The sequence below is a fragment of the Macaca fascicularis genome, chromosome 12 (genome assembly GCF_037993035.2).
Source record: "Macaca fascicularis isolate 582-1 chromosome 12, T2T-MFA8v1.1".
NCBI classification, from domain to species: domain Eukaryota; kingdom Metazoa; phylum Chordata; class Mammalia; order Primates; family Cercopithecidae; genus Macaca; species Macaca fascicularis.
In genome coordinates, this window is record NC_088386.1 from 113,806,729 (window position 1) to 113,833,515 (window position 26,787).

Genomic DNA, 26,787 nt, shown 5'->3' on the forward strand with positions numbered 1-26,787 from the left:
ATTAAATGGATTAATGTGCTTACTTTGGTCTTTTGGCAACCTTACAGCATAGGTACCATCACTAACTCCCATTATGAAGAAGAGAAACAGAGGTCCAGGGAGGTTAGCAATGTCAGGGTCATACACCAAGGAGCAGGGGAGCTGGGATGCAGAAGGAGGTGGTCTAACTTCCTTGCTCTTTACTGCTGGGGAGGCGGGTTGTGACTCAGGCAGGGGAACCTCTGGGAGCACAGTCTGGTGTCATAGCCATTTCACCACCAGGCGGCTGATCCAGCCTCCTCGAAGGGCAGAGCCCCTGCACAGGTTGGGCACACCATAGAGACACGCAGCCTTGCTCAGGCATGAGTCCCTTCTGGATTCTAACTGCAGTCCCTCCAGCTGGAATGCCAACCTATTCCCTTTTGTCCCAACCTCTGACCGCTCTTCATGTAAACAAAGCTCATGAGACTCCCAGCAACCAAACATCTAGCTTCTGCCTGGTGGTCCCTAAACCCTGGACCCCCAGCCTCATAAAGCAGCCAAGAACATTCTGTTCTTAGCCACAAGGTGGGAGTTCAGCTGGAAAAAGGAGAAATGTACACTCGCCCCTCCCCGCCCGCCCTCCTCGGACTCCCATGGTGTCCCTCTGCAATCCAAGCGCGATTTCTTGCTGGCAGTTCCAAGCCCGACTGCAGTCCACCCCCAGCCCCCGCTGTTGCCAGATGACCCTCCACTGGGCTCCGTGTGAATAACACTCCACATCTGCAGCAGCAGGGCTGGGCAGCACTGAGGCCCAGGAGAGCCTGGCCCTAGTGAGACCAGGGAAGGAGGGACCACTGCAAAGAAGGTAAACAGCCCCAGCAAGGCCTGAGCCGGAACGTGCAGAGCAGTGACACTCAGAGTCCCAAGCACTTCTGTGCACTTCATTTCACTCCATCACCACCCTGAATAGGGAGGGAGGGAGGGAGGGAGAGGGTACACTCATCAACATGGAGGGGGCCCTTGGAGCATCCTGACAGAAAGGAAAATTGAGGTCCAGAAAGAAACAGGATGGGACCACCCACTTGTCATACAGCAAGTGGATATTGATGAAAGGAAGGAGACTCTGCGGCCTGACTGAGCGCCCAGTGTCTGGGCTGAGCAAGTCACCACAGAGGTGTGTGAGGTACCTACAACTGCTTGAGCTCCAGAACAGCCTCGCCCCGCCCCAGGCTCCTGCTAACATCAGTACCGACACAGGCACCTCCACAGCCTGATCCAATTGTGCTCACAAGGTGCCCTTCTGGGACACACCCCCACACCTGTACACAGGCACACACGTGCATGCGGGCAGCCCCCTTCCTTCCCCAGCAGCCCCCAGAGCCTTGTCTGCCTCCAGGGCCACGGTGGGGAGGAAGAAGACCTCTGAAGGGTGAGAAGGTGGTGAGAGGCAGGAAGGAAGACTGCCCAGTGTGCCAAATCAGCCCAGCTGGCATCAGGGTGGAGCAGGACCCTCTCTACAGCTCACAACTCACAGGGATCCTGCCCCAGTCCGGGCTATGGTGCAAGCCTGATTTGGGGGTGAGGGGAAAAGAAGTGGGGTAAATGGAAAGGGAGCAGAAAAGCAAAGTCAAGCCAAGGGGCTTAGAGGCAGAACAGAGGTCGCCTGTGGGGTGAAACTGCCCAGGTGAATGGACTCTGAGGGTCATCCCCCACCTCCAGCCCCAGGGTGCCTGACCTGGCACCAGGCAGGCAGAAGGAGATGCGTGGCAGCCCCTGGTCCTTGAGCCCCGGGACAACAGGCACCTGGCCAGGCCTGGAGACACACAAGATGCCCTTTTATGGGTTTTTCTAAGGACGCAAGTCTCAAGGTTGGAAATAGCAGGCACTGCATCTCATCAGAAGGGACCTCATGACTCATTTCCTCCCAGGCCTGCTTCGGCCCAGGGAGGTCGACCCTCCTCCTCCACCTAATTGCCCGACACCCCAGTTACCAACATATTTGGGTCTAAAGAAAGCTGCAGCTGGGAGCTGCGGAGGGAGGGGAGGCGGGACTTGCAGGGCAAGGAAGGGCGTCACTCACCACCAGCTCATGGTTGGATGGAGGAACACAGGGGGCAGCCACCTGTGGAAGGAACAGAGAAAGGGCAGGTGAGCATCTCTTGTCTCCAGAAACAGCCAGCACCTCCTGAGGTCACCACATGCCTCCCCCCGCCCCATTCCCTCACACAGGCTGACTCCTTCCGGGTTGAGCGTTCTTCAGCAGACTATGGAGCAACATAGAAAAAATACTCCAGCAATAACACCTGGAAAAGGGAGCAGGGGCCGCAGAAGGCAAAAATGAAATGAGTGTAACAATTAAAATTCTGAGACAAATATGCAGATGCTGGGAGACTGGAGGTCACTGCACCGGCATTTCAATAACAGAGGCTTCAGGTAATAAGAAGAAGGATTTTTTTTTTCTCTATGTCCTGAAATTTCTACAATGTGGTAAAATTCATTTTGCATTTTTAAAAACTGTGATTAGGACCATCATCAGAAAAGGGAGAGTCACCTCCTTGGTTCTCCCCATTGCTAAGGGATCTCCCCCAAAGTTCAGTGCTGCAGAAGGCTCCTACCAGCTCTGGCAGTTTCCCAGAGCATGCAGGAAGTGGGTGGTAAAGCGACCCACCAGCCCTTCCGAAGAAAGCCATGAGTGTGGCTAATACATGTGGAAGGCTTGGAGAGGCAGAAGCACCCTCTGTGAGTGAGCTGTGATCTTCACAAGTTTCATGATCCTCATCTTCCTCTCTGATCCAGAGAAGGAGATGGCAACTTGAACCTCCAGACAGAGGGAAGAAGGGAGAGGGGGAGAGTAGACGGGAGGAAGGCAGCCGGGAAGAGGAGAGTAGAGGGGAGGGAGCCAGAGGGAGGAGGAGAGTAGAGGGGAGGGAGGGAAGGCTCCATTGCTCCCTTCCCTGAGATAACATTTTCCTGGCCAGGCCTGGCAGCGGAGCTATTACCCTGACAATTAGCAGGGGCATTATCAGAGACTGAATGTGCTCCTTTTTTCTAGCCAGGACACGTTTTTCTTGGAGCTCAGTCCTCCACCTTGGCTCCAATTCCTGACCTGAACACCAGGCAAGGGGCCCACAGTGGGCACAAAGTGGGAGACTCTCCCTCGGGCATGAGGCTATCTGGGAACAAGCCATGGATGTCCAAAGAGGGGGTAGCTGCCTCCCCCAGACAGGGGGCAACCCCTCCCCACCCACCAGCCCGGTGGAATGGTAGCAGCAAGAGCCCTCAGCCCAGCCCCAGCTGGTGCTGACTGGGCATTGGGCACCCTAGCTGAGCCCTCCCTCCAGCTGACCGCATGCTGTCATCCCACTAGCCCAGGGATTCCCCAGGCTTGACACACCAGCCCAGACAAGGACAGCACCTGTGGGGCAGTGTGCTCCAAGCTCTGGAAGGGGCAAAGTTGGCTGGGAGTTGGCATTCCTGGGTTCTTGACATAGTCAGGCTACAGACTCCCTGCCCAACTCATTCTCTAGCAAACAGGCCCAAATGGAGTCCTAGCATTTATTCCCCTTTGCTCCACAGAATTCTAGGACTAGTGGGAGAATCACAGGGGGCCAAACAGAACCGACAAAAATGATACCCAATACTATTGAGTGTGTACTAGATGACAGGCATGATTATAAATGCTTTATCTCTGTTAACACCTTTAATCCTTGCAACCACCCAGTAAGATGGGTTACTATTGTTATTTCCTCAGTTGTGGTGCACAAGGCATGGAGAGGTTAAATTGCCCAAGGTCACACAGCTGATAAGTGGCCGAGATTTGAACCCAGGCGTCTAAGTCCCAAGATGAGATGTGAAGGGAAGCTTATCACTCGTGAGAATTTCGGGAGAATGAGGAGACACAGGGGGAACAGAACTGCCCCCAGAAGCCCAGCGTCCTTAATCTACACCAGCATGGGGCTAGGAGTGATTGTTTTAGAAGAGGCCTCTGAGGGACAGAACCCAGGGCTGGGGGAGAGGGTGCCAGGGTAACAGACTGGGAGGGAAGGGGAGTTCCCCAGAGCTGGCTGTGGCCTGCAGGGCTCTCTGCTTGCCCTGCCTACGAGACCAGGTCTCAGCTACAGGGGACACTGCTGTCCCTGCCAAGCATAGCACCAAACGCTGCTCTGGGGACTGGGAGGTTTCAAGGTCATGGGCCAGGGCCCCAGGGTGCCTTCCCCCAACCCACTCTGTCACCATGGGTCCCTCAGTCCTGGGGGAGAGAGTACAGTTCCCAGGACAGCACCCTTGCTGTGTTCTTTCTTCTGAGCTTGGGTTGGGCAGGGACCGCGAGCCAGGCGAAGCTGCCAGAGGACGGGCTGATGCCTGCCGCTGCCAGGGCCCCAGCCTCCACCAGTCCCCTCCCTCCCAAGAGGTGTGTTTCTGCTCTCCATTTAGAAGCTAGGGATTGGAAAAGGGAGGGAGGGGTTATGGCTACATTTTGAACTAGGAACAGAAGAGACAGGTGTTCTCTGAGACGAACAGGACGGTCTCCCTCCCAGACCTACTCTCAGGCAGTGGACAGGAGGGGGCCCAGGTATCCTGACCGCAGGTCCCTTCCCTGGCCTCCAGAGGCAGAGGCACCCCCTAAGAACCTGGCCCTGCAGGGGAGCTGTCAAGCCCCAGCCCGAGGGCCTGATGCCTGGGTGCCCCCTCGTGGCCTGCCACCCCCCACGGCGTCTTCCATCCTCCGCCCACAGTCATGCATTCCAGGCCCGCTGGCCGGCCAGCCCACTGACTTTGTTGTGTGTTTCAATGTTTCTTGTCTCTCTCTTTTTTTTTAAGCAGAGAAATGTTTCCTTAAAAGGCTCTCGCCTTCCCTCCGGCACCCTGGCCCCTGGCCACCCTCTCAGGAGTCCAGAATGTGCCAGGGAGAGCCAGGGCCCCCTGCCACTCTGTGGCCCATGCCCTGTGGCCCCACAGTCCTGGAGTCCCCAGGGGGCCCAGGTAAGGAAGCCTCCCTCTGCAGAGCGGCAGACTCTGAGGGTGGCTATAGGGGGTCTTGGTGCCAGCCCTGCCATAGGCTCACCTCCCAGAGCTGTCAGTGCAGGATTCCAGGGCTCAGACCCAGAAAGTCAGCCTCAGGTAAGCCCCCTTCTCCCAGTGGATCTCATTTAGAGATTTGGAACTGACAGGGTGTCCTGCTCAATCTTTTCACTCTGAATAACATAGCAATAAAAATCACAGCAGCAAATAAACTCCCATCACCCTTGCTCTGTGCCAGGCACTGTTCTCAGCAGTTTGCATTAATTAACTCATTTAATTATCGTAACAAGGCTGAGCGTAATCATTATTATCCCCATTTTGTGGATGAGAAGACTGAGGTACACAGAGGCTAATGAGTTGGACAACAGGAGGCACAATGCAAAGTCGGGGTCCGGGTTTGGAGACATGCTCTTGTGCTAGAAACACACATGTCCACAGAGCCATCCACAGTCACAGGAACAATGCTCATGGAGTGAGTGTGCTATGTCTACACTCAGCCCTTTGCTCACACTAACCGAAGCTTAATTACTGTACCAAGCCCTTTGCTCTCATTGGATGCTATTATCCCCGCTTCACAGGTGAAGAAACTAAGGCACAGAAAGGTTAACAATTTGCCCAGCACTGCAGCAAAGCAGTCTGGCTCTGGAGGCTGCGAGGTGGAGCCCCGGGGGTGCAGCTGGAAGGTGAGCATGGTAGCCTCCCAGACCAGGGCTGATGCCTGGCACTCGTCAGCCCCCACACCCACTAGTATTTTCTCAACTTCAGAGGTCCCTGAGCACAATGGCAACAACAGGGCGCACCCGTGGAGACACCCCCAGGACACGAGGGCCTAAAAGCGCTAGAGAGCAGCCAGCCCAGGCAGGGAGCTTCCTGCATGACCCAGGCTCTGCTGTCCTCTCCCTCTTCGTTCTATGCTCGGCCCCCTTATCCGGGACCTGAAGCCACACACGGGGATGGGTTCCTCTCAATCCCTCCGACACCTAGTTCTGTTCTTCCTCAGAGCCTGTGCGTATGCAGTTCCCTCTGCCTGGAACGCTCTTCCTCCAACTGTCTGCAGAGCTGTGTCCTTCCTGTCCTTCTAGCTTTGGCTTAAATGTCACCACCCCAGAGACCCTCCCTAATTCCGTTATGTTTCTCTCTCTTTCACACACGCACACACCCACACAATATTCTCTCTCCCACACTCATATCTCTTCCTTCACAGACCTTATTACAATTTGTAATTATAGGTGTGTGTGCTTCCTTGTCTATAATCTGTTTCCCCCTCTAGAAAACAAGTGTCATGAGGGCAGGAAGCACATCTTATCCATCAAACTAGTCCAGCACAGAGCCAGCACACAGTAGGTACACACTAAATGTCTGTTGAAGGAATGAAAGTGATTCGAGGCCTGAATCACTTTCAGGTGCCAGGGAGGCACCTGGGGTCACTTGTGGTAACAATCGCTGCTATTTGTTAAGTACCTACTAGGCACCAGGCACTGGGGCTAATTTTATCATACACCTTATCTCTCTGAGACCCTCCAAGCCCACAGAGTCAGCAATATTGCTCCCATTTCACATGTGGAGAAACAGAAGCTCCACAAGGTCACGATGTTTGCTCAGGTTAATCAGCTGGGAAGGAGTTTAGATCATAATCCCACTACATCTGCATTTGTGAAAGGTAAAATTTCTTGAGATCTTGGTCCTTTGGGTGTCTGCTGCAGTGGTTATGCAGTGGTAACCCATTGAGGTTTTTGATTAGTCTCATCACAAGACTTAGGTTGTCCATCATGGTATTTCAGGTGACTGCAGTTATACAGCTGAGGGTACACAATTACCAACCACAGCAATATGTGCTTATATATTTCCCTTTTGCTTATTTCTTTATGAATACAGTTCATCTGCTCATAACTGTTATACCAATGTGACTATCATTAAACACCTGAGTGTTTATGCTTGCAAAAATATAAGTGTTATTATTGCCTATTTTATTGTGTAAAATGGCCTATGAAATGTTCTGTCGTGTTTTTACATGTTTCTCAAACCCCCTTTTAAAAATGTAAATAAACATCATTTAAAGAATGTTTGTTATTTTTTCCAAAATTATATTTTTGGGATTTTACCATTTGGGATTATGACATTCAGGATTCTATGCTCGGCTCCCACTGGGAGGAGGTCATCTGCAGGTGGAATCTTGGTCTGTGGACTCCAGGCACTGCTCTTTGCAGATCAAGAGAAAACCCAGGCATCTGCCTAGCACTGCCCCTCTCACCTCCCAACCCTGCAAGTGGCAGGACCAGGGCCCCAACTGGGTGACACTCCCATCCCCAGGCCCCCAAGAAAGAGCCAACATCTCAGCCTTAGTTATGTAAAATCCCAAACTCCTAAGCTTGCCTAGCCCTCCAAAGGGGCCCCACACACACATTCACATTCACCTGGCCCCTGAGACTGAAGAGGACAGCCTTGCCCCCAGCTTAAACAAGACCCATGTGCATCTGGGAATTCAGCATTTCATATAAGACTGAGTGGAAAAGGGGTCCCCCCTCAACCATCTCCTGCTAGTCCCTTTTTCTTTACTGTGGTAAAATGCACATAACATAACCTTTACTATTTTAACTATTTCTAAATATATTCGGTGGCATTAAGAACATTCACGGTAATGTACAACCATTACCATTATCCATTTCTAGAACCTTTTCATCATCCCAAACATCCTTACACCCATTAGCACTCATTTCCCCTCCCCCAAATCCCTGGTAACCTCTAACCTACTCTCTTTCTTTATGAATTTGCCTATTCTAGGTACTTCCTGTAAGAGTAATCATATAATATTTGCCCTTTGATATCTGACTTATTTTACTTAGTATTAGAAGCTGAATTCTATGTCCTCCTTCATGTATCAAAGTCCTAACCCTCGGCAACCTCAGAATGTGACTGTATTTGGAGACAGGGTCTTTAATGAGGTAACTAAGTTAAAATGAGACCCTAATCCAATTTGACTGGTGTCCTTATAAGTGGAGGAAACGAGGGCACAGAAATATACCAGGGAAAACCGTGTGAAGGCACAGGGAGAAGGTGGCATCTCCAAGCCAAGAAGAGAGGTCTCAGGAGAAACCAACCCTGCTGATACCTTGATCTCAGCCTCTGGATTCCAGCCTCCAGAACCATAAGAAAATTCATTTCTATCGTTTAAGTCACCCGGTGTATGGTATTTTGTTATGGCAGCCCAAGCAGACTAATACCCTTAGCATCATATTTTCAAGAGTCATTCAGGTTGTAGCATGTATGAGAACTTCCTTCTTTTTAAGGCTGAATACTGTTCCATTGTACAGATTACACCACCTCGTGTTTTTCCATTCATCCATCCATGGACACCTGGGTTGCTGACACCTACCTCACATCCCTGCCCCAAAAGGCACATGAGAGGGAAGGAAACTGGGGTTTGTAGAGTACCCACTGTGTGTCTCTGAGCTGGGTGTTTTACATGTCTTATTTTTTGTGATCTTCTTGACAAGTTTTTCAGGTAAATGGGCTTGGAGAAGTTAAGCAATTTGCCCCAAGTGGAATAACTAGTGGTAGTCACTGTGGCGGAAACAGAAGTGTTCGTTGCTAAGATCTCTGCACACCAGGCACTGTTCCGAGCTTTTGTGTATGCATCCTTCACTCCTCACAACCACTCACGAGGCAGGCATCAGCATCCCCGTCCTCCAGGGTCTCAGGCAGTCCTCTCAACCATTCTGCCAGACCCGAGACGGCGCAGCTTCCAAAGGACGGTATCAGGGCTGTCACCTGGGTCTGCCGGACTCAAACACCTGCCTAGCCCCACCTGTCATGCTGCCTCTACAGTGGGACAGGGCCCATGCTGTGGCAGAGGTGCCAGGGCTGCGGGATCACAGAGAGAAGTCAGGGGATCCAGGCAGGCTCCATGAAGCAAGGGCAACTGAGCCTGGCATGGAGGATGCATTGCTTCTGTTTGTCCACTGTGTGTCTCACCCACTACCCTTGAAAGCTCCGAGAGGAGGCAGCACATGGATCATTTCCATTGAGAAGTCCCCATGCCTGTCTCAGAGTCTGATGCTCACTTGGTGAGTGGATACAGTTTTGAAAGGTGGAGATGGGGAAAGGACATTTGGGGGTAGGAATAACACATAAAAAAGGCACGGAGGCGGGAATGCTTGGTGTGTTGAAAGAACCACTAGAAACCCTCTTTGGCTGGGACACAGGATGGGTGAAGGAAAGGAAGAGGGGCATTGAAGCAGGCATTGGAAGGGATGAAGAGAAGAAGGATGACATAACTGTCTTTCTAGGCTTGACCATGGGCAACCTTGAATGCCCAGTGAAAGAGTTCAATTTTAGCCATTGGCACTGGGGAGCCACTGAAGGCACTTGAGTAGGAGAAGGACCAGGTTGAAATTATGCTCCAGATAAAAATGTCCAGGAGTAGGATCTGGGGGAGGTGACGGGTGGGAAGTTTAAGGCAAGCAAGGATGTACAGTCACATCACTAATAACAACAAGGAGAAGGAGAAAGTGGGGGAGAAGAGGACCCTATAACCCATAGACAAGAGGCCATCAGGCACCCTGAAACCCAGGGGCCCTCATCTCCACCCCAACAAAACACACATTTGCAGTGACCCCCATCCCCACCCTTGACTTATCTTCCTCACCCAGAGCACGGGAGGGTGCCACTACCCACTCTTAGAGCAGACCTGGCATGCCCACAGCTCTGCCTGCAGTTCACCCTCTGGGCCCTGTCCCAGGAACCCGTGGCCAGGAGGCAGGCAGCTTCTGAGCCCTGGCCTCTGAGACGATACCAGAGGGGTCCAGAAAAATCCAGACAATGATCCCAGAAGGCCCCAGTCTCCATGCCTGTGATGAGGAAATAGGCAGGTGACCCCCCCAATCTGTGGACAGGGCTCACACCATGAGTCCACTGGAACTCAGGAAGGCCCCAGACAACCCCTCCAACCCGGTAAGGCAAGCTAGGAGGCCCAGGGGAGAGGGCCAGTTGTTGGCCTGGCAGCCAGGAGGGAGGCAGGCCTCCTTCAGGATTTGAGGATGCTCAACAGACAAGGAGCTGCAAGAATGCCAGGGCCATGGAGGGAGGGCGTGGGGACAAGATTACCAGGCTTACCTGGAAGGGCCAGAGGTCTCAAGGATCCCAGCACAGCTCAAAGACACTGGCCTCCCAGGCTGAGCCTCAGGCCCTCAGAAGGAGGGATCCTGGAGAGAAGGTGGCCACTGCCGTGGCCCCTTTCCTCCCCAGGCCTGTGCCCTCCCCACCAGGCCGCTGGCCTTCACCAGTGCTTGCTCCAGCCTCTTCAGGCTCCCCGGCCTGCTAGGCTGTTTCCTTCCCTTATATAGAGTTCTGTTTGGACCAGGAAATGAAGCGCATCAAGTTCCTGGAGGCAAGAAGGGGCCTGTTTCCAGCGACACCAAGCCAGGGCACACACGCCCAAGCCCTGAGTGTCCCTCCAAAGACAGTGGGGACAGGGAGCGGGCCTGGCCATTTCCCCAAACCCAGAACAGGCTGGGACCCAGAACCTGCAACAGAGAGGACACAGAAGAGTCCCAGAGGGCTGGCTCAGCCCTGTCCCCAAGGCCCCAGGCCCCACCCCTCCCCAAATCCTCCTGAGCCAAGCTCCTCTTAGATCACTGGCCCCATCAACCTGTCCCCAAAGCTGCAGCTGCCCACTGCTTCCTCCTCCATTTTCTCTTCTTGTCTCAGGATCCTCTTTCCTGGCCCCACTCATTGACCCCCCAGCCCATCACTAGGCTCCCTATCCTGCAAGTCACTCGAGATGGGCTCTCCAGACAGAGGAGATCCTCTTCAGACAAGAACCTCCCCACCTCTAACCACACCCACACACAGAGCAGCTGTCAGGCCCACATAAAGGCCACTCAACAACCACACCTGAACGAGGCAGGGAAGAGCAGGTGTGCCTGGCCCTTCAGGAGCCTGTGGAATGTGGAGCTCCGGGCAGCTTCAGTCAGAAGCTGACAACAGCAAAGGGAACTCAGGGGGACCAGCAGGTCACGCTGTGGGACCCATGGGCCTCCCACCCACTGAAGCTAGCCCCTCCCAAGCCAGCCTGGACGAAGGCACGACACCATGGCATTCAGATGGACCCACCCCAGGTGAATGCAGGGAGTCTTCTCTGAAGATTTGCCTCCAGACAACCCAAGCAGGGATCTCAAGGGCCTCGGCTCAGGGGCCACACTCACCCACACCCCGAATCAGGGAAGCTGGGAGAGGTGAGGCTGCACACCAGGCTGGACTTCTTAGGAGCATGTGCTGATGAGCAGGGGGGCCAGAGACGTGGGGTTCAGCAAAGCTGCACTGAGTACCTGCTGTGTGCCAGACCCAGGGAGCACGAGAGAGCACAAGCCTGCCGGGACTGGGTGAGAGGGTCCCCGCAATAGCCAGGACAAAAGGCCAGGCCAGGCAGGGCCACAGGGAAGCACCAGCAGGGGTCAGAGGGCACGGAGGGGCCCAGGGCATGACCCGTCAGCATCCTGGATTCACGATCCTGCCCACACTCGGCCACGTCCTGGCCTTCCTGCATGGCACTGACAACCCCAGCCACCACCCCCAGCTCCACCCATCACCCCTCCCTTAGCCCTGCACCCCCGACCCACCCTGGCCACCAAAGTTGTTCAAGCCAGAAGCCCGAGTATCCTCCTTCATTCTTTCCCCTCCCTTCCACCAAGCCTAGGCAATTCCTCCTCCTAAATACCTCTCTGAGCCACAGACACCCCTTCCCAGGTCCTATTAATCATAGAGATGATTGCAACAGCCTTCAACGCTGGTCTCCCTGCCCTCAGCCTTGTCCCCTCCAGCCCATTCTCCACTTGGCAGCCAGGGAGCTATTTCTAAAATGCACATCCAGCAGTGTCACTTCTCTGCCTAAAGTCCTTGCATCGCTCTCAGCTCACGGGAGAAAGTCCAAATGTCCTAATATGGCCATCAGGCCCTTCGGGACTTGGCTGTGCCTCCCTCTCCACGCCCATTTCTCACCTCTCCACCTCAAAGCCCTTGCTCTGGCCAGAGAAAACCACGTTCGGGTCCGCTTTCATTCAATATGGTGCACTCTGAGCTAGGGGCTATCAGCCCATTTTACAGATGAGGAAATGAGGCACTAAGAGGTTGTATTCTCAGCCTAAGGTTACACAACCGGTAAATAATGGATATTGAACCAAGTTCTGCAGTGGTTGTGTCCAAAGTCTCATATCTGCCCAGGACCACACCACCTTGCCCAGTCGGGAATCACAGAAAGTTTCATGGAGAACATGGCCTTTGAGGTGGGTAGGGAGGAGAGATGCCAGGGGTCAGAGAACACAAAGAGACCAGTTAGCTGTGCCCAGGGCACACTTGGCCAAATGGAGAAAGGTGGTCAGAGAGGCAGCTAATGCCACACTGCACATGACCTAGAGGGCCAGGCTGAGGCCAATGTCCAGGGCCCTGGAGTGGCCTCATGCCCCCAGAGCCAGTGAGAAGGCATGGGTGAGGGGTGGGGCTGGAGCCCGAGAGTCCAGCCTGGAAGAGGCTCTGAGCTGGGCAGGGAGCAGAGGAGAGAGGTTATAGAGCGGCTCCCAGAAACATAAGAAGATGGAGGGGCAGGAAAGTGGGGCAGTCGGAGCTGCTGAGGCACGCTGCTGGAGGACTGGGGGTAAGCCAGCCGCCATGCTAGAAAAGGAGGTGTGAACAGACAATATGGAATGCAGGCTTCAGAGTTGCCTTCTCCAGCAACCCAAAGAGCAGGAAAACCCCATCCCTTCTCCCCGGCCTATTCTGAAGCAGGGAGGCTGGGGGACAGGGCCGGCAGCACAGAGAACAGAGCTTCTAGGAAGTTCCTAGAAGAGCTGCTCAAGGAAAGGGCTGTGGTCTGTGGTCGTGGTTCTAGTGGGACTCATGTGAAAGGAGGTGACAGTCATGGGGAGTGAGACCACGTGTTCACGCAACAATGCCCACTGAGTGCCCCTCCATGCCAGGCTCCCAGCTCTGGAGACAGATGAATGAGGATGGCCCCGCCCAGATGGGAAACTTGTGGCCCGGTGGGGGAGACAGGCATGTAAACAGAGAATTATAAAACAGCCCCAGTAATGCTATAATGGAGGTATGAAGAGGGCTAGGATTTCACTGGGATTCAAGTCCATCTGTTTTTCCACCCAGAGGGAGGCTGCCCACCCCACCCCCTCACTTTCCACCAAGGGTTTCTGTTTCTAGATGGGAACTTGAAGGGACAAAAGTCTTTGACCTTAGCTGTGCTAGAACAGTAAGGCAGGAAGGGTGCATGGGAAAAAAATCTAAGAGCAATGGGAAAACCCAAGGAGCCAAAGGTCTCAGGCAGTGCTGAGGACCATGCCAACCACCACGGAGACGTGTGAGAGTAGACTGTGTGGGGCTAAGTCAGGCCCAAAATAGAGAATTCTGGGTCTGGGGCCACACTCAAACCCGCACAGACATCAGGGACCCACACAGACATCAACCCCTGTCTTCTGAAGCTAGGCCATCGTCTGTCTGCCAGCCAGGACAAGGGCGTAGAGACCTCTCCCCTTTCAACACCTGTGCAGTTACTTGCAAACCACAGGTATTCACCTCCCGGTTTCCTAATTTCAAGGATGCTGTTAATTGTATGTAGCATCATCAACTGAATAACAGTTTTTGAGGAGGGGGAAAGGCCACTGGAATTGTCCACATCGATCCTAAGGTGCATTCCAATTTCGGAAATGTTAAAATGTTTTTTTAAAAAAGACATCTCAGATTTGAAGAAGTGCCTTAAATTTTTGACTCTTCGGGTTCCCTACGCTGCCTGTATCACAGCCCTATGTGGTGGACAATCAGGAAATCCTTTCTGATGTCTACCTATGTCTTCTTTTAAGAGTTTAAGGCTGGCCAAAGGGAGGAACAGGGGGGAAAGCAACCCAACCCCATATTATTTAGGAAAAAAATCCCACATTCTCAAAGCTGGTCTATGGCCTTATGTTCCCTGGACGTCCACAGAGGTCATTTTTTCTCATTGCCTGACTCCAGACAGCTTTGCACTAAGCCTAAGCCTGGTACCTGGGAGCAGATTCAGCTCTATGAGATCGTAACTCCTTCTGTCTGCGGGTCTTCATTTCCAGATTCGTGAACACACTAAGAAGCCAGGAGTTTCCAACTACAGGGTAAGAGGAGGGATAGAAAAATACCTGGACTGGGAGTCAGGCATGGGCTCAAATGCCAGTTTTGCTACAGACTAGCTATCGAGATCTTATTTAACCTCCCTGAGTCTCAGTCTGCCCCTCTGTAAAATGGGGGTGAGATCCTCTTTGCAGAGTGACTGGAAGTACTCAATAAAGTTGACTTAGGTGGCATAAGTAAAAATGTCTGGAATATGCTTAGGAGATGTTAGTTCCCTTCTGTGTTAGCCTGGAGGTGATTAATGGTATTCTCTGCAGCTCAACATCCTCATTTACAGACCAGTAAATTCTATGCACCGGGCTCAGTTCTAAGCATCTTATGCGTCCCAAAGCACTTAATCCTCACCTCACCCCTGTGAAACAGGTCCTATTCCTATCCCCATTTTACAGAAGAAACTGAGAAACAATAGAGGGAGAGGAAGGAGCTGATTTTTAAGATCCCATCTATTGTCAAAGTCAAAGAAAGAGTGGGATACTGTACGATGCGAGAACTTTCCATCAAAAAAATCCACTGTTTTTCCTGAGCTCTGAATTCTTCCACGCATAAGCTTCAGTTATCTGAAAATTCACTCAGGTGGAAAACTCCTAGCCCCTAGATGGCAGCGACAGGAGGCAGTGCAATTGTTCTACACAATCAGCGCACATCAGGGCCTGGTGTTCTGCAACCCCATCTGCTCTGATGGACAAGGCTGCACCAGGAGGCCCCGGAAGCAGAAAGTCCCGAGGGCAGAGCAGCCCCGCTCTCTGTTGCTCCTTGAAATCCATCTGGGGCCGAGTGGCAGGAAGCCCCCTCTCACTTCCAATTATCAGGCAGCAGAGACTTGACGCACGGCCAGCACCGAAGGCCAGAGTAGGCCTGGCTGTCACCAGCATTGTTTGGCTCCATTTGACGCATATCCACCCCTGGTAATGCTTCCTTGCTCCCAGGCAGACCTCAGAGATACACGTATCTGAAACCAGGTCTGGAGGGGAAGGAGGAGGGCAAATGAAGGGGCAGAAGAAGACCTGGCTCTCTGTGGCTCGGAAAACACTGAGAGATTTTAAACGGACAGAAAACAAAGCTGGCATCAGCTAAAGACCCGGTGACCCAGACACTGCAGCCCTGCATACACACATACAGCTCAAAACAGCCCAAGGCACACACAGTGCACACGCCTGACCACTGCCAGACCCAGATGCAAAGTCACCCCCTGGTGCTTGGGCCCCACCCCAAGCAGAGCCATGCAAACAGAAACACATCAGCACCGCCAACACATCCACTGGCAGGGGCACTCTGCATGGCCCCAAGCACAGCTGATTCCAGGAAGCCAGAAGGGAAAAGAGCCCCTATGTACAGACTGGGGCAGGGGGAGCATGAGCCAGCAGAGATGGGGGGTACAAGAGCAGCCCAGGGCCTCTGAAGCACACCCAGACCTCTGAGCTCCTTTCAAAGTGCCCACCGCAGCCGAGGCAAGCAGCAAATTCCCCTCACACTCGCCTGTCCCATCTGAGCCCCGCCCATCCTTCTGGAACAGCAGGTGAAGGGATAAGGCACACCGGCAGAAGCTGGGTGGGAGGTATCAGAAATGGAAGAGCAGGTGCACAAACAACAGGGTGGAGTAGATAGGAGGATATGCAGCCTGAACATTATGGGGTGGAAACACAGGAAGCTGGAATTTTAGGAATAGAGGTGGTGAGAAGGGACAAAACAGAGTTTAGGGCTTAGGACAACCATATTATTTGAACACATACAAGGAACATGTACTTCAGACAGGTTATCCCATTTAATCCTTCCAACAAGTGATTCAACAAGCAGTAGCCTCTTTTCACATATGAGGCTACTGAACCTTACATATGAGGCTACTGAATCTTACATATGAGGCTACTGAACCTTACAGCAGAGAAATGTGTTGGCCAAGGTCACACAGCGATGCGTGGTTGAGCTGGGACTCAAACTCAGACTGCAAATTCTACACTCCTTGAGGCAAGGCAAGTCACCTGGATGCTTAGAAGACAAGACAGAGTAGCGATGGGGCCAAGGGAGTATGAAGGCATAGGTGATGGGAGGGGCTGATCCAGAGAAGCAGAGAGAGGCAGAGGGGACAAGGTGTGGCACCCTGCTGGCCGGGACCCCCAGCTCCTAAGAAGCACAGGGAGGGAGGAACTCAGGCTGCTGTGATTCAGTGGCTGGGCCTTCGGGGAGAATTTCCGGAGCCCCAGACAGCTCTGTGCAGTCTGGGAGCCACCTACCCAGTGGAGACACTGAGCCATTACTCACAACTGTTACTCACTTTGCCTCTGCACCCACGTCCCCATCACATCACTTCCTCCCACTCTGTTCCCTTTGGGTGGCCAAGGGGGCAGCAGATCTTCCCCAGTCCCCTCCCTCGCTTCATTGGCTCCAATCCTGCCAACTGTATCCCCACCTGAGTCACTGGGACAGAGACGGGAGATTCTGGCCAGCCCAACCCTGACAGCTGTTGCCCTCTGCTCTGTTCCGAGAAACCAAGCTGCCTGGAGGAGCGGTCACTGGGCAAAGAACGTTCCAATTCCAGTGCTGGAAGGACCTCCCCAGCATTTCAGTTGGCATCCCAGCAGATGCCTGAAGAGCCAACAGGATCCCACCTCCACGCTGGACAGCTCTGCCAAAGGCCCCAAAACTAGGAGCCTCTCTGTTCAGAAAGATGCGTGGACTTGCAGAATTTCAGCACTGCTGAAAAAACAGAACGCCCCTAACTCGAACTTCTCATTTCGCAATTGAGGAAACCAAAGCCCCAAAAGTGGAAGCAATTTGCCTAAAGTTTCACAGTGCCAAGAGGGACTAGCAGGCCACCTGACACCCCTGCCATGGGTCCTTCTGCGGCACTACACAGACCTCTCTCTCTGCCCCAAGTCAGAGCAGGCCCCTGAAGTTGACTCTCTCACACTCCTGTTGCAAAGCAACACTGAAGACAGGAGATCTGAAGGCAAGGTGAGGAGGGGGAGGAAGGAGTTGCAGTCAGACAGTGGTTACTGGGGAGGAATCACTTTCCAACAGTGAAGGGCACTGGACTCCAGGCCACCTACTCAGAGCAATCTGCCCAGGAGGCAGGGAGATGGACTGCAGGCCCTCTGGAGGCTCTGGAGCTCAAGGGCCAGGCCCTCTGGCAGGAGATGATGGGAGGAATTCTTAGGGTCCCAGCTGGGAACTTGGGAGAGTCCTGGCCTCCTCTCCAATCACCTCTCCTCCCCCAGCCCCTACCCCTCACCCTGGCTCGCCCCTGCTCTCCCACGGCTCCAGCCTGGAATCCAGGCCTGACCACTGCCTCCGCTCCCACGCTTGGCTCAGCTCAGCCGGCCACAGCAGAGGCAGCCACATGTGTGGTGGTGGAAGCAGTTTGTGAGCCACTGAATTCCTTCTAAGCCTCCATAGGAGCCTCATCTATCTCTTGTGCTCTCCCCTCCCACTCTGGGCAGTTGTACTATCCCAGCCAAGAAACCCCTGCATCAGCCCCATTCTCTCCCACTGCACCAGTAATAGTAATAACAATAACAAAAACAGCAATGACAATCACCAAGGTTTATGCAGAACAGCCTGCGTGCCAGACCCCGTTCTATTTGTTTCCTGCATTTTACAGGTGAGCAAAGGGAAGCACTGGCAGGTCAGGTAAGTTGTTCATGGTCACATAGCCTGCAAGAGGTGGGGTCAGGATTCACACGCAGACCACGTGGATGCAGAGTCTGTGAAGTTGACGCCCACATCATGCTGCCTCATGAGAGGTCATTGCTATAGGAAATAAATGCTGCTGAAATTCCCTCTCCTTCATCAACACACAGTCCCTGAACATCTGGGACATGCCAGGCACCTGGCCTTTGAGACACTCAACATCCCATCTAACTCTGGACAGGCAGCCACTCTCTGCACTCACCAGGCCATATAGAGCCAGGCTGGGCATGGCTGTCTCTGAGCAAACAGGCTCCTCCACCCTAACCAGGGAACACTGCTGTTCATTCATTCATTCATTCATTCATTCATTCATTCAACAAACAGTGAGGGGCTACTGTGTTCCAGGCCAGATGGTAAAGGAGGCCTCCAAAAGGATCCTCTCGGTGCCTTAGATATGTAAGCTGCCTACAGTCTACCCTCACTCCTGCCTGCTGCAGTTCATCCATCCCAGGGTTGCGTGTGAAGACTTGCCAAGGATGGCTCTCTCCTGGCCTGAAAGTTCTCCCAGGAAGGAGATTTCAGGGCCTCCTTGGCCTCCCAATCCAGGAGGGGAGGACGGTATGCTGGAAGGAAGCCCAGAGGGATCAGGGAGATGAACTGACTTGGGAGAGGATTTTCCAGCCCCAGGGCTGAGGAATTTGAACATAGGATTCCAGGAACTGAGGCCCTGGCTTGAGGCCTGTCCCTAGGACTCCCCTGCCTAGTACAGCCATCACAGTGGCCCAATTGCCTTTCCTAAATCACAGTCTCATCATGTCTTCCCTATATTAAAATCCCCTGCCGCTCCATTCTTTAACCTGACTCAGAATATCCCCCACCCCCGTCTTGGGCCCCAAGCAACACTTTCGGGCTCTCCCCAAAGCCATCCTTTCCCACACATGCCATTTTAAGCCTCCATATACTGTGAGTTTGCTCCATGCCAGGCACCGGGCTGAGAACTTTACAAATAACATCTCATTTCATATCCACACTAGCACTACAAGGTTGGAAATATGAACCCCATTTTACAGATGCAGACACTAAGGCTCAGACGCATGTAGCAGAGCTGGTGAGGGAGACCCACGCTGGTTACTGCTCCTTACCTGCATGCCACTGGGCCTCTACGCATGCCTTCCCCTGTGCCTGAAGAAGTCTTTGCCCCTTTTCCTCCCGGCAAAACTCCTTCCCAAACTTCAAAATCCATCTCAAACGGCACCTCTTCTCCAAAGCTTCCTCCACTCTGCCAGCTCACATGAGCTGCCTTCTGCTTGACGTTCCCGCTGCGTTTTGCAGCAACACTCTGTATACTCCCCTCATCTCCCCACTAGATTGTGTCTCCCGGTCTTTCCTGCCTCATACCCAGCACCTTGACTGGCACAGGGTGGATGCCCTCAAAGGCTTTTAAAGTGAACAATCCAGCGGTCCCATGTGCCCTGCTGGACTCAGCTGCTGCCGCACCGCGTCCACAGTGGGTCCACCAGCACCGCCCCAGACCCAAGGAGCCCACCCCTGGGGCCGGCCCATCTCTGCCACCCCCAAATCATAGCCCAAACCCCAGCTCATATCCCTGGGTGGAGGCTTGTCCCCATGCCAGCCCCCCCTTCCTGGCTTGGCGGCCCCTCTCGCTCAACCAGCTCTGCCATTTCTGGGAGTCTCAGCCGGTGATTAGGGCCCTAATCAGCAGGACTTCCTGCCAGCGACTGCCAGAGGTGGGGGCGGGGCGGGGAGGGAAGCAAGGTCAATCCAAGGTGAAGTTCCACAGCGTTGGGACTGGGGGACGCCCAGTGGAGGCCCCGGGGAGATGGACTCACAGACCCCCCCACCCCTGCACCTCTTCAGCCCTTCATTTACAGGTGAGGGCACTGAGGCCCAGCGAGAGAAGGGACTCAGGCGGGACTCCTCCAGAGGCTAGGGACGGAGTCAGGCCTAGACTCAGATCTGCTCACTTGAGGACCACTGCTCTCCCACCCAGATGGACCCCAGGGTGAAGCCCCTCTCTTCCGCTTCCCCTGAAGCCCTCTTCCCCACCCCTACCACCTACCCCAGCACCAAGTCCAGCATTGAACCCACAAACTGCTCCCACACAGGGTGGCTGGAAACCAGCTGATTGCCCAGGTCTGGTCAAGGTCAAGGGGCAAAGGTGAGGCCCACCTCTACACGAGCAATGGCCTAGAAATTGGGCAGAGGTGAGCAGGGGCCAAGGAAGGAAAGCAAGATAGGGCCAGGCTGAGCTCAGGAACGTTCCCCAGCTGTCATCATCATCAACCCAAGCCCATTCTTTCTCCAAAAAAAAGCTTAATGCCTTTTGCAGCTGCAACTGGGCGGGCCAGGGGTCCGGAAATGGAGTTCACCCCCGACCCAGAGCAACCCCAGCCTCCCTGGGTGGGAACCGGGTTGGGTGGAGAATATAGCTTGGCAGGCCTTGAGGGCTGACCCCTGCTAATGAGGAATGTCAGTGGCACCGGAAAGCAGGAGACCCCAGAGAGGGCAGAGGCCTGGGATGGAGAGGGATTGTGGCCAGGAGCCCTACCCTTGCACGGGTTCAAAGCTCTCAGCTTATATGGCATGCAGGAAGAGCGGACATGGTTCTCCCTACACGCTACCAACAAGGGACTGAACTAAAGTTGCAACAAGAGGAATGCCAGTTCGATTCTGGGGGAACCTAGAGGGCATAAGACACAATAATTTGAAGCAGTTATTTGGTGATCCTACTTTAAAATGTAGATGCCACCTCTATGGGTGTAGCCCATGGTCCAGGGCAGGCTTCCTGGAGGCCAGGCTAGGTCCTTGCTCAGCCTGGGAGTCTCCGATTCTGTGACTCTCATCAAGGCATGGGATGGGATCCAAGAAGGGGAGCTCGGGCTGGTTTATAATAATGCATCTTGTTTACAGTGATGGCAACTTTCTCAGAGTCCTCCGTAAACACAGATCTGCATGGGCTCCCTGAACAGACAAGACCTCCAGAGGGCCCCTCAGCTCCCTGCCTGCCCTCTAATTGCAGAGAAAGAGAGACAGAATGGGGGCAGAGAAGATTCTGCCCTGGGATCTGATGCTAGGACCTCTTAAGGGAAAATGACACCAGCATCTTCTCCACTCTCTAGTCCCATAATTTTCTTCATCTTACAGATGGAACAACAAGACAAGAGAGAGAGAACTCTATCACCACCACCACCAATAATAATCATAATAACTAACCTTCATTGAGCACCTACTATGTGCCAGACACTGCCCAAAGTGCTTTAAATAAATTAAGTCATTTGATCCTCACACCCATACCTTGAAGCAGATGTTATCCCATTTGACAGTGAGGAAACTGAGGAGACCAGTTGGTTGCCCAGGTCTGGTCAAGGTCAAGGGGCAAAGGTGAGACCACACAGCTGGTAACCCAGGTCATCATGAGATGAGCCCCAACAGTCTGGCACCAGACTCACATTCTCAGCCTCCAAACAGACCTCAGTCCAAGTCTAACAAATCCTCACCAGGCCCCATCAAAACCCTCACCCCTCTGTCCTCCATTAGTCAGTCATCTGTGTGTTGAGCAGCACTCTGCCAAGCACAGCAAGGATCCCCAGAGAGGCCAGAGGTGCAGGCCTGCCCTCAAGGAACTTGTAATCCATCCAGAAGACAGGTGAGCAAACGGGAAACTTGCAAGGATCACAGAACACTGTTGGGTTTCTCTGAGGGAGAAGATGAAAGTCGAGGAAGGTCTCTGGGGGAAATGGACCCATGTCTGGGGCCCCATAGTGGCCAAAGGGCCAGAATTCCCCCCAGCCACTCCTGTGACCCCTCACCCCCATCAGCTCTCCAGGCCCCCACCCTGCTGGTCCAGTCCCTCCTGTCTCCCACACCCAGGGCTGAACTACAGGCTTTCAGGGCTGAACTACAGGCTTCCAGCCCTAAAAAGGCAGGGACTGCACAGCCCAGACTAGCCCTGGAGGAGGTAGCGCCAAGGACTGGCTCGGGCCCACCCACCACCCCTCCCACATGGGCTCCAGCTCCACAGAGACAAGCCTCTCCCCTTGAGAGAAGGCGAGGTGGGGCAAGTAGGAAGATGGCCAAGTCCACCAACCTGGGTAGAGGCTGCACTGGAGCTCTCTAGTGTCCAGCAACATCACGGATGGGAAAGCGCTCCAGACCATCGGAGGGAAGGAAAGAGGGAAGGGCCGGTGTGACCTTGCATAATGGAAGTAGCACCAGGGGCTGTGGGCACAGCCTGCCAAGCTGGCCACCCTGCCATCCCCACCCCCTTGTCCCAGCTCACTTATGCCCACACTTCTGCATGCCTAATAGCCCTAGAAAGCTAAGAGCCATCTGGCCAGGGAGCTACTGAGCCAGGGGTCATTGGTGGATAGTAATGGGGACAAAGTCTAGGCCAGTCCTCCCAAATCCCAGTCTCCAGAAACCACCCTCTCCCCCCACCCACTTCTGATTTGCTTATTTGGAGGCTGGTAACTGGGAGGGCTTTCCTGCCTATCTCCTCTGCCCCCCACCTCCAAACATATCCCTCAACTGGGTCTCAGTTTCCTGGGGTCAAAGCAGCTTTTGGCTTCAGAACTAAGCCAAGAAACCAGAAGCACTGGCAGCCGAGAGCCTTTGCCTGTCACCCTCGCTCCCGCCCTGGTGTCCCAGGCTCATGGCACACTCAGGTCTCCCGATCCTTCCCTGCATGCCCCTCCCACCATCACTGAGTCTCTTTCAAACCCCAGGAAAGAGTGTCATCATTTAGCAGCCTCATGTAGTCCCTGACTGGAGAAGAGGGACTGAAGTTAGACATCAGAAAGGACCTCCCTCTCAGATGAAACCAAGACTGTGAGGGGGCTCCCCTGGTCGGAGGCGGTGGTTGAGCTGGGTGATCTCAGTCTCCAACTGTGTCACCCTCTCGTCAGGAGAAAAGGGGGCACAGGCATCCACAGAGGGGCTGTGGAGGAGGCTGGCTGTAGGAAGGATGGAGTCCATGGTGGGTTTCAAGCCCACCCAGAACCACTCATGGGCACTTACATCATGGGAAGCCCAAATCTGTTTGGTCTGGGGAAAGCTTTGGCCCCAGCCCCCTCTGGTTCTCCTCTCACTGCCCACCTCAGGAAAAGCATGTTGGAAAGGCCTGTGAGAGGTACTGCTCCTCCCCCACTCGTCCTCCTGAGAGGCCCTCGAGAGCAACTGCCTTGCCTTGCACCCCTCACCCCATGCCAGTTACGCAAGCCCATTTGACGCTGCCCGGACAACCCTGCATTATTTACAAACGTGGAAACTGAGGCTCAAATGAGACCCATGCCTGAGTTTTTCTGCATCTCAGGTCTCGACACTGCCCTCGGTCTGCCATCTCCAGGCTGGCTAAGGAGGCCTGTTTTGGGGAGGCCAAACTGGGCAGGGGTTCAAGGTGCCCAACATCCCAGCACCCAACCCCGGTCCTTGCACACTGGCCCCAGAGCCCCTCAACAGGGAACATGGGCTCTAACTGCAGGGGTTGGGGGTGAAGCCTGTGGTGCTTGCTGTCCCCTCGACTCCACACTGTCACACAGCCCACCACAGGCAAGGGGCAGAGTGGGCCAGGAGGAATAGGAAGAACCTCAGAACCTTTGCAGGAAGCAGCTGGGGGCGGACCTGGTAGGCAGTTGAGCCACGGGTGTGAGGGAGAGGCACAGTGCCAGGGCAGAGCGTCAGGCTCTTGGTTCCTTACACATTGGCAGGAAGGAGGGGGCCCCTGCGAGTGGTCTGTGCCCACGCCCTAGGCCAGAGGACACAGCTTCCTGATCCCCCATTCTGGTGTCAGAATTCTCTGACTCCAAGTATCCCAGGCCCTCAGCATCCCAAGAGACTATCCAGGTCATCGCCTCTAACCACATCCCAGCTCAGGAATCCTTCCAAGCCGTTGTCCAGCCTCTGTCTAAACTCCCCCCAGGACAAGATGCGCTCCACCTTACAAGGCAGCCCATCCTCCTGCTGACCCACCAGGGTCCTTAGGAAGCTCTTCATTCACATGAGCCGAGATTCCACCTCTGAGGCTCCTCTTCCTCAGACCAAACAAAAGTCCTTTCTGGCCCCCCTTGACTCCTGCTCCTATCTGGGTAGAAACAGGAGTCTGAGTGTCCCCAGACTCCAAGGCTTCAGCCACAGTCCATCAGAGGCCAGAAGCTGGTCCACAAAACAATAACATCTTCTCTGAACCCATAAGCACCCCACCCCAGCCCCGCTTCACCTGGCCACCAGGTTCTCTGTGCTTATACTTCCTGGACACCGCCACCTCCCTGGGAAATTCTTCACTGGGGCTTTTCGGGAAGTGAAGTGTGAAGAAGCATGGGATGAAGGATGGGGAAGCAGAGCCAGAAGGGCTCAAGACCAGGCGCCTAGAAGAAGAGGGTCCCAGGTTGCCTCCTCCACCGCCAAGAACCCTCAGCTCCTGGTTACAGTGCTGGCTCCCAGCCCTGCTGGTCAGCCGGACTGGCTGAGACCCTCCCCAGCCTGGTCCAGCCCACTCCTCTCCAACTCCCTGCCCTCCATGAGTAGCAAAGTCCAAGACAACCCCAGGCTGGGTCTCCAGCGCTGATCCCATGTGGGGTTCTCCCACCCACCTCTCCATCTCAATCCACATCCTCCCTCACTCTCACCCACAACCCTGGGCCAGAGGTGTCAGGTGCCCCAGTTGTAGAAAGTGCTGAGGTCCAGGGAGAGCTGGAGTGGGAGAGACAGAGTGGCCATCAGCTGGCAGGGGCAGGTGCAACTTGAAGTCACATCTGAGCCACCATGGTCTCCACCCACCCCAGGCAGCTTCAAGAGGGGAAGAGAGGGTGCTCCCCCTACACCTTCCCCACTGCTGCCACATTGAAGAGGTGGCTAGTACTTCCAGAAGAGAAACCCCTGTCTCCAAAGATCCTGGCACCCCAGTTTCCAGGTCCTCCACCTATTCTCACCCCACAACCGCCTGCCTGCCTGCCCTCCTCCTCCAGCTCCTCCCCACGCAGCACCTATCCTGTCCCCTAACCCCATCCCCTCCCCTGCAGGGATCCTAGCCTGGGAGCACAGCAGGCTTCTCCGGGTTCCCCCCGCCCATCACCCCCACCCAGTTTCCTCTTCTAGAACAGTGGCCAGCCTAAAACATCTGGGCAGGCAGTCCTGGCCCAAGTCCTGGATTGGGGGTTGGGGGACAGATACTGAGGTCAGCTCTGTATGGATTCTCCAGCCTGGGAACGGGTGGCAAGCAGGGCATCAGAGTCAGAGAAGAGGAGGGGTGGAGGGAGAAGGAGGAGAAGGGGAAAGCAGCTGCCCCTGTCTGTTCATTAACCACCTGGATTAGCCATTTCTACCCAGAGGGATGAGGAAGGAGTAAGGGCTAGTGGTTGGAGAGGACAGAGGGGGCACTCCTGCCAGACTGTGCCCATGGGCAAGGGAGCAGGGCCCATACTGAGGAGTGGAGATGGGAAAAGTGCTTTGAACCCTAACCTTACCAGGCCTTCCAGCCCCTCCCTGCAATCAAGGTCAGAGCTCAGGGAGCTAAGTGAGCCTCTAGGAGAAGAAAAGTGCCCTCATAGCAGCTCAAGTGGGTGACAAGGAAAGAGATGAAGAAGAAAAAATACTCATGCCCCCGCAATGGGCAGGCAAGTAGCAGAAGAGACCCCCAAGCTTCTCCCTCCCTTGGTCCCTGTGTCCCTCCCTACTTCCCCAGCTGGCCTCAGTCCCAAGCAGCCACTGACACCAGCAACTTCCCCAGCAAACAAAACTCCTTCTGACTGGTCGCTCTCTCAGAGCAGGGACAAGCCGCACCCCAGACATCCCTGCCAGAACCACAGAAACATCTGAAGACAGGGGACTGACAAGGTTGGCCTCTGAACAGCTTGCCTAACCCGGAGACATGGGACCAGGCAGGCTGACCTCACCTTCTCCTAATCTGATCTGTGGTCTTGACAGCATCAGTGTCAACAGCCCAGCAGCCCTGGCCCGCTTCATTTCCCTCTACACACAAATCCACACGCACACTCACACACACGTACACCATCACACGCGCATACTCACTCACTCACCTTTCCTGCAGGAGCCACTAAGTGAGGTGGGTGTCTGAGCCAAGGGACTCCCAGGACAGGGGCGGTGGCCAGTGGCAGAGGCAGCGGCTGTGGCTGGCAAGAAGCTGGTTTCCCAGAAGAAGGCAGCGAGTGAGCCTGTGTCCAGGCAGGGAGCGGGGTGCAAGGAGCAGAGCTGGTCCCAGGGCCACTGCTGGGAGCAACTGAGCAGAGGGCTCTGCTAGTCGGGTTCCCTCCCAGGCCAGCCCAGGGGGCGGGCCAACAGTGCACCGCCTCCTTCCCGGAGTCAGCCAGCAGTGGGCCCCCTCCACCAGCCATGGCCTCCTTTAACCCCTGCAGTGCTCTGCTGGCTGCACTCTAGCTGGCTCTGGCCAGGCCCTGGCAGGGCGCAGACACCTGGGGCAGGAGATCACCAGGGAATGTGGCTGCCCCTCCTTCAGCCACTGGCCCAGCAGCCTCCCTGGGGACAGGAGGGGCAGGGCCAAGAAGGCTTGGGGGACAGGGGTGGGGAAATGGGTAGGGAGGGGTCAAGACTCCATAGAAAAGACACAGGTGCAGAGAAATGGCCAAAGGGCTGCTGGGTGGAGAAGAATGTTTGCTGAGATAGTGAAGATGATAATAATCATAATATAGCAACTCTTAGCTTTTCTACAGCACCCTGCTCTATGCTGTTTCCAACTCATTTTGTGACTGGAGGCCAGGAATCTCACTTCTGAACCTGCTTTTTTTTTTTTAGCTGTCAAATGTGAGATAGTAATCTCTGCTGTTTTCTCTGGGCTGAGTTAGGACATTTGTGACTGTACATTCAAAAGTCATTTAAGCTGAGCTCCAGTGAAGGAAATACATGCTTCAACTCTCTTTGAAATGGACCAAAAAATAAGACGGATTGACGGAAATGTGATAAAGCAAATATATTAAAGTGTTCATTGTAGAATCTAGGGAGTTTACCATATAATCATTTCAACTT

At 54.2% G+C, this 26,787-nt stretch overlaps 1 protein-coding gene across 32 annotated transcripts in view; it reads right to left on the reverse strand.

Annotated features, from left to right (window-relative positions):
* The window catches only part of TNS1 (tensin 1), a 214,210-nt gene that overhangs the window by 120,420 nt on the left and 67,003 nt on the right, over positions 1 to 26,787 (reverse strand). For 22 of the 32 annotated variants that reach the window (XM_074010045.1, XM_074010043.1, XM_015432758.4 and 19 more), the window contains one exon: positions 2,042 to 2,083. In XM_074010045.1, coding sequence (XP_073866146.1) covers positions 2,042 to 2,083 — 42 coding nt within the window. Of the gene's footprint in view, positions 1 to 2,041; positions 2,084 to 10,095; positions 10,294 to 18,911; positions 19,456 to 21,877; positions 21,965 to 25,823; positions 26,030 to 26,787 lie in introns of those variants that run through there. The other 10 variants (XM_074010047.1, XM_074010044.1, XM_065526056.2 and 7 more) reach the window with 4 other exon arrangements.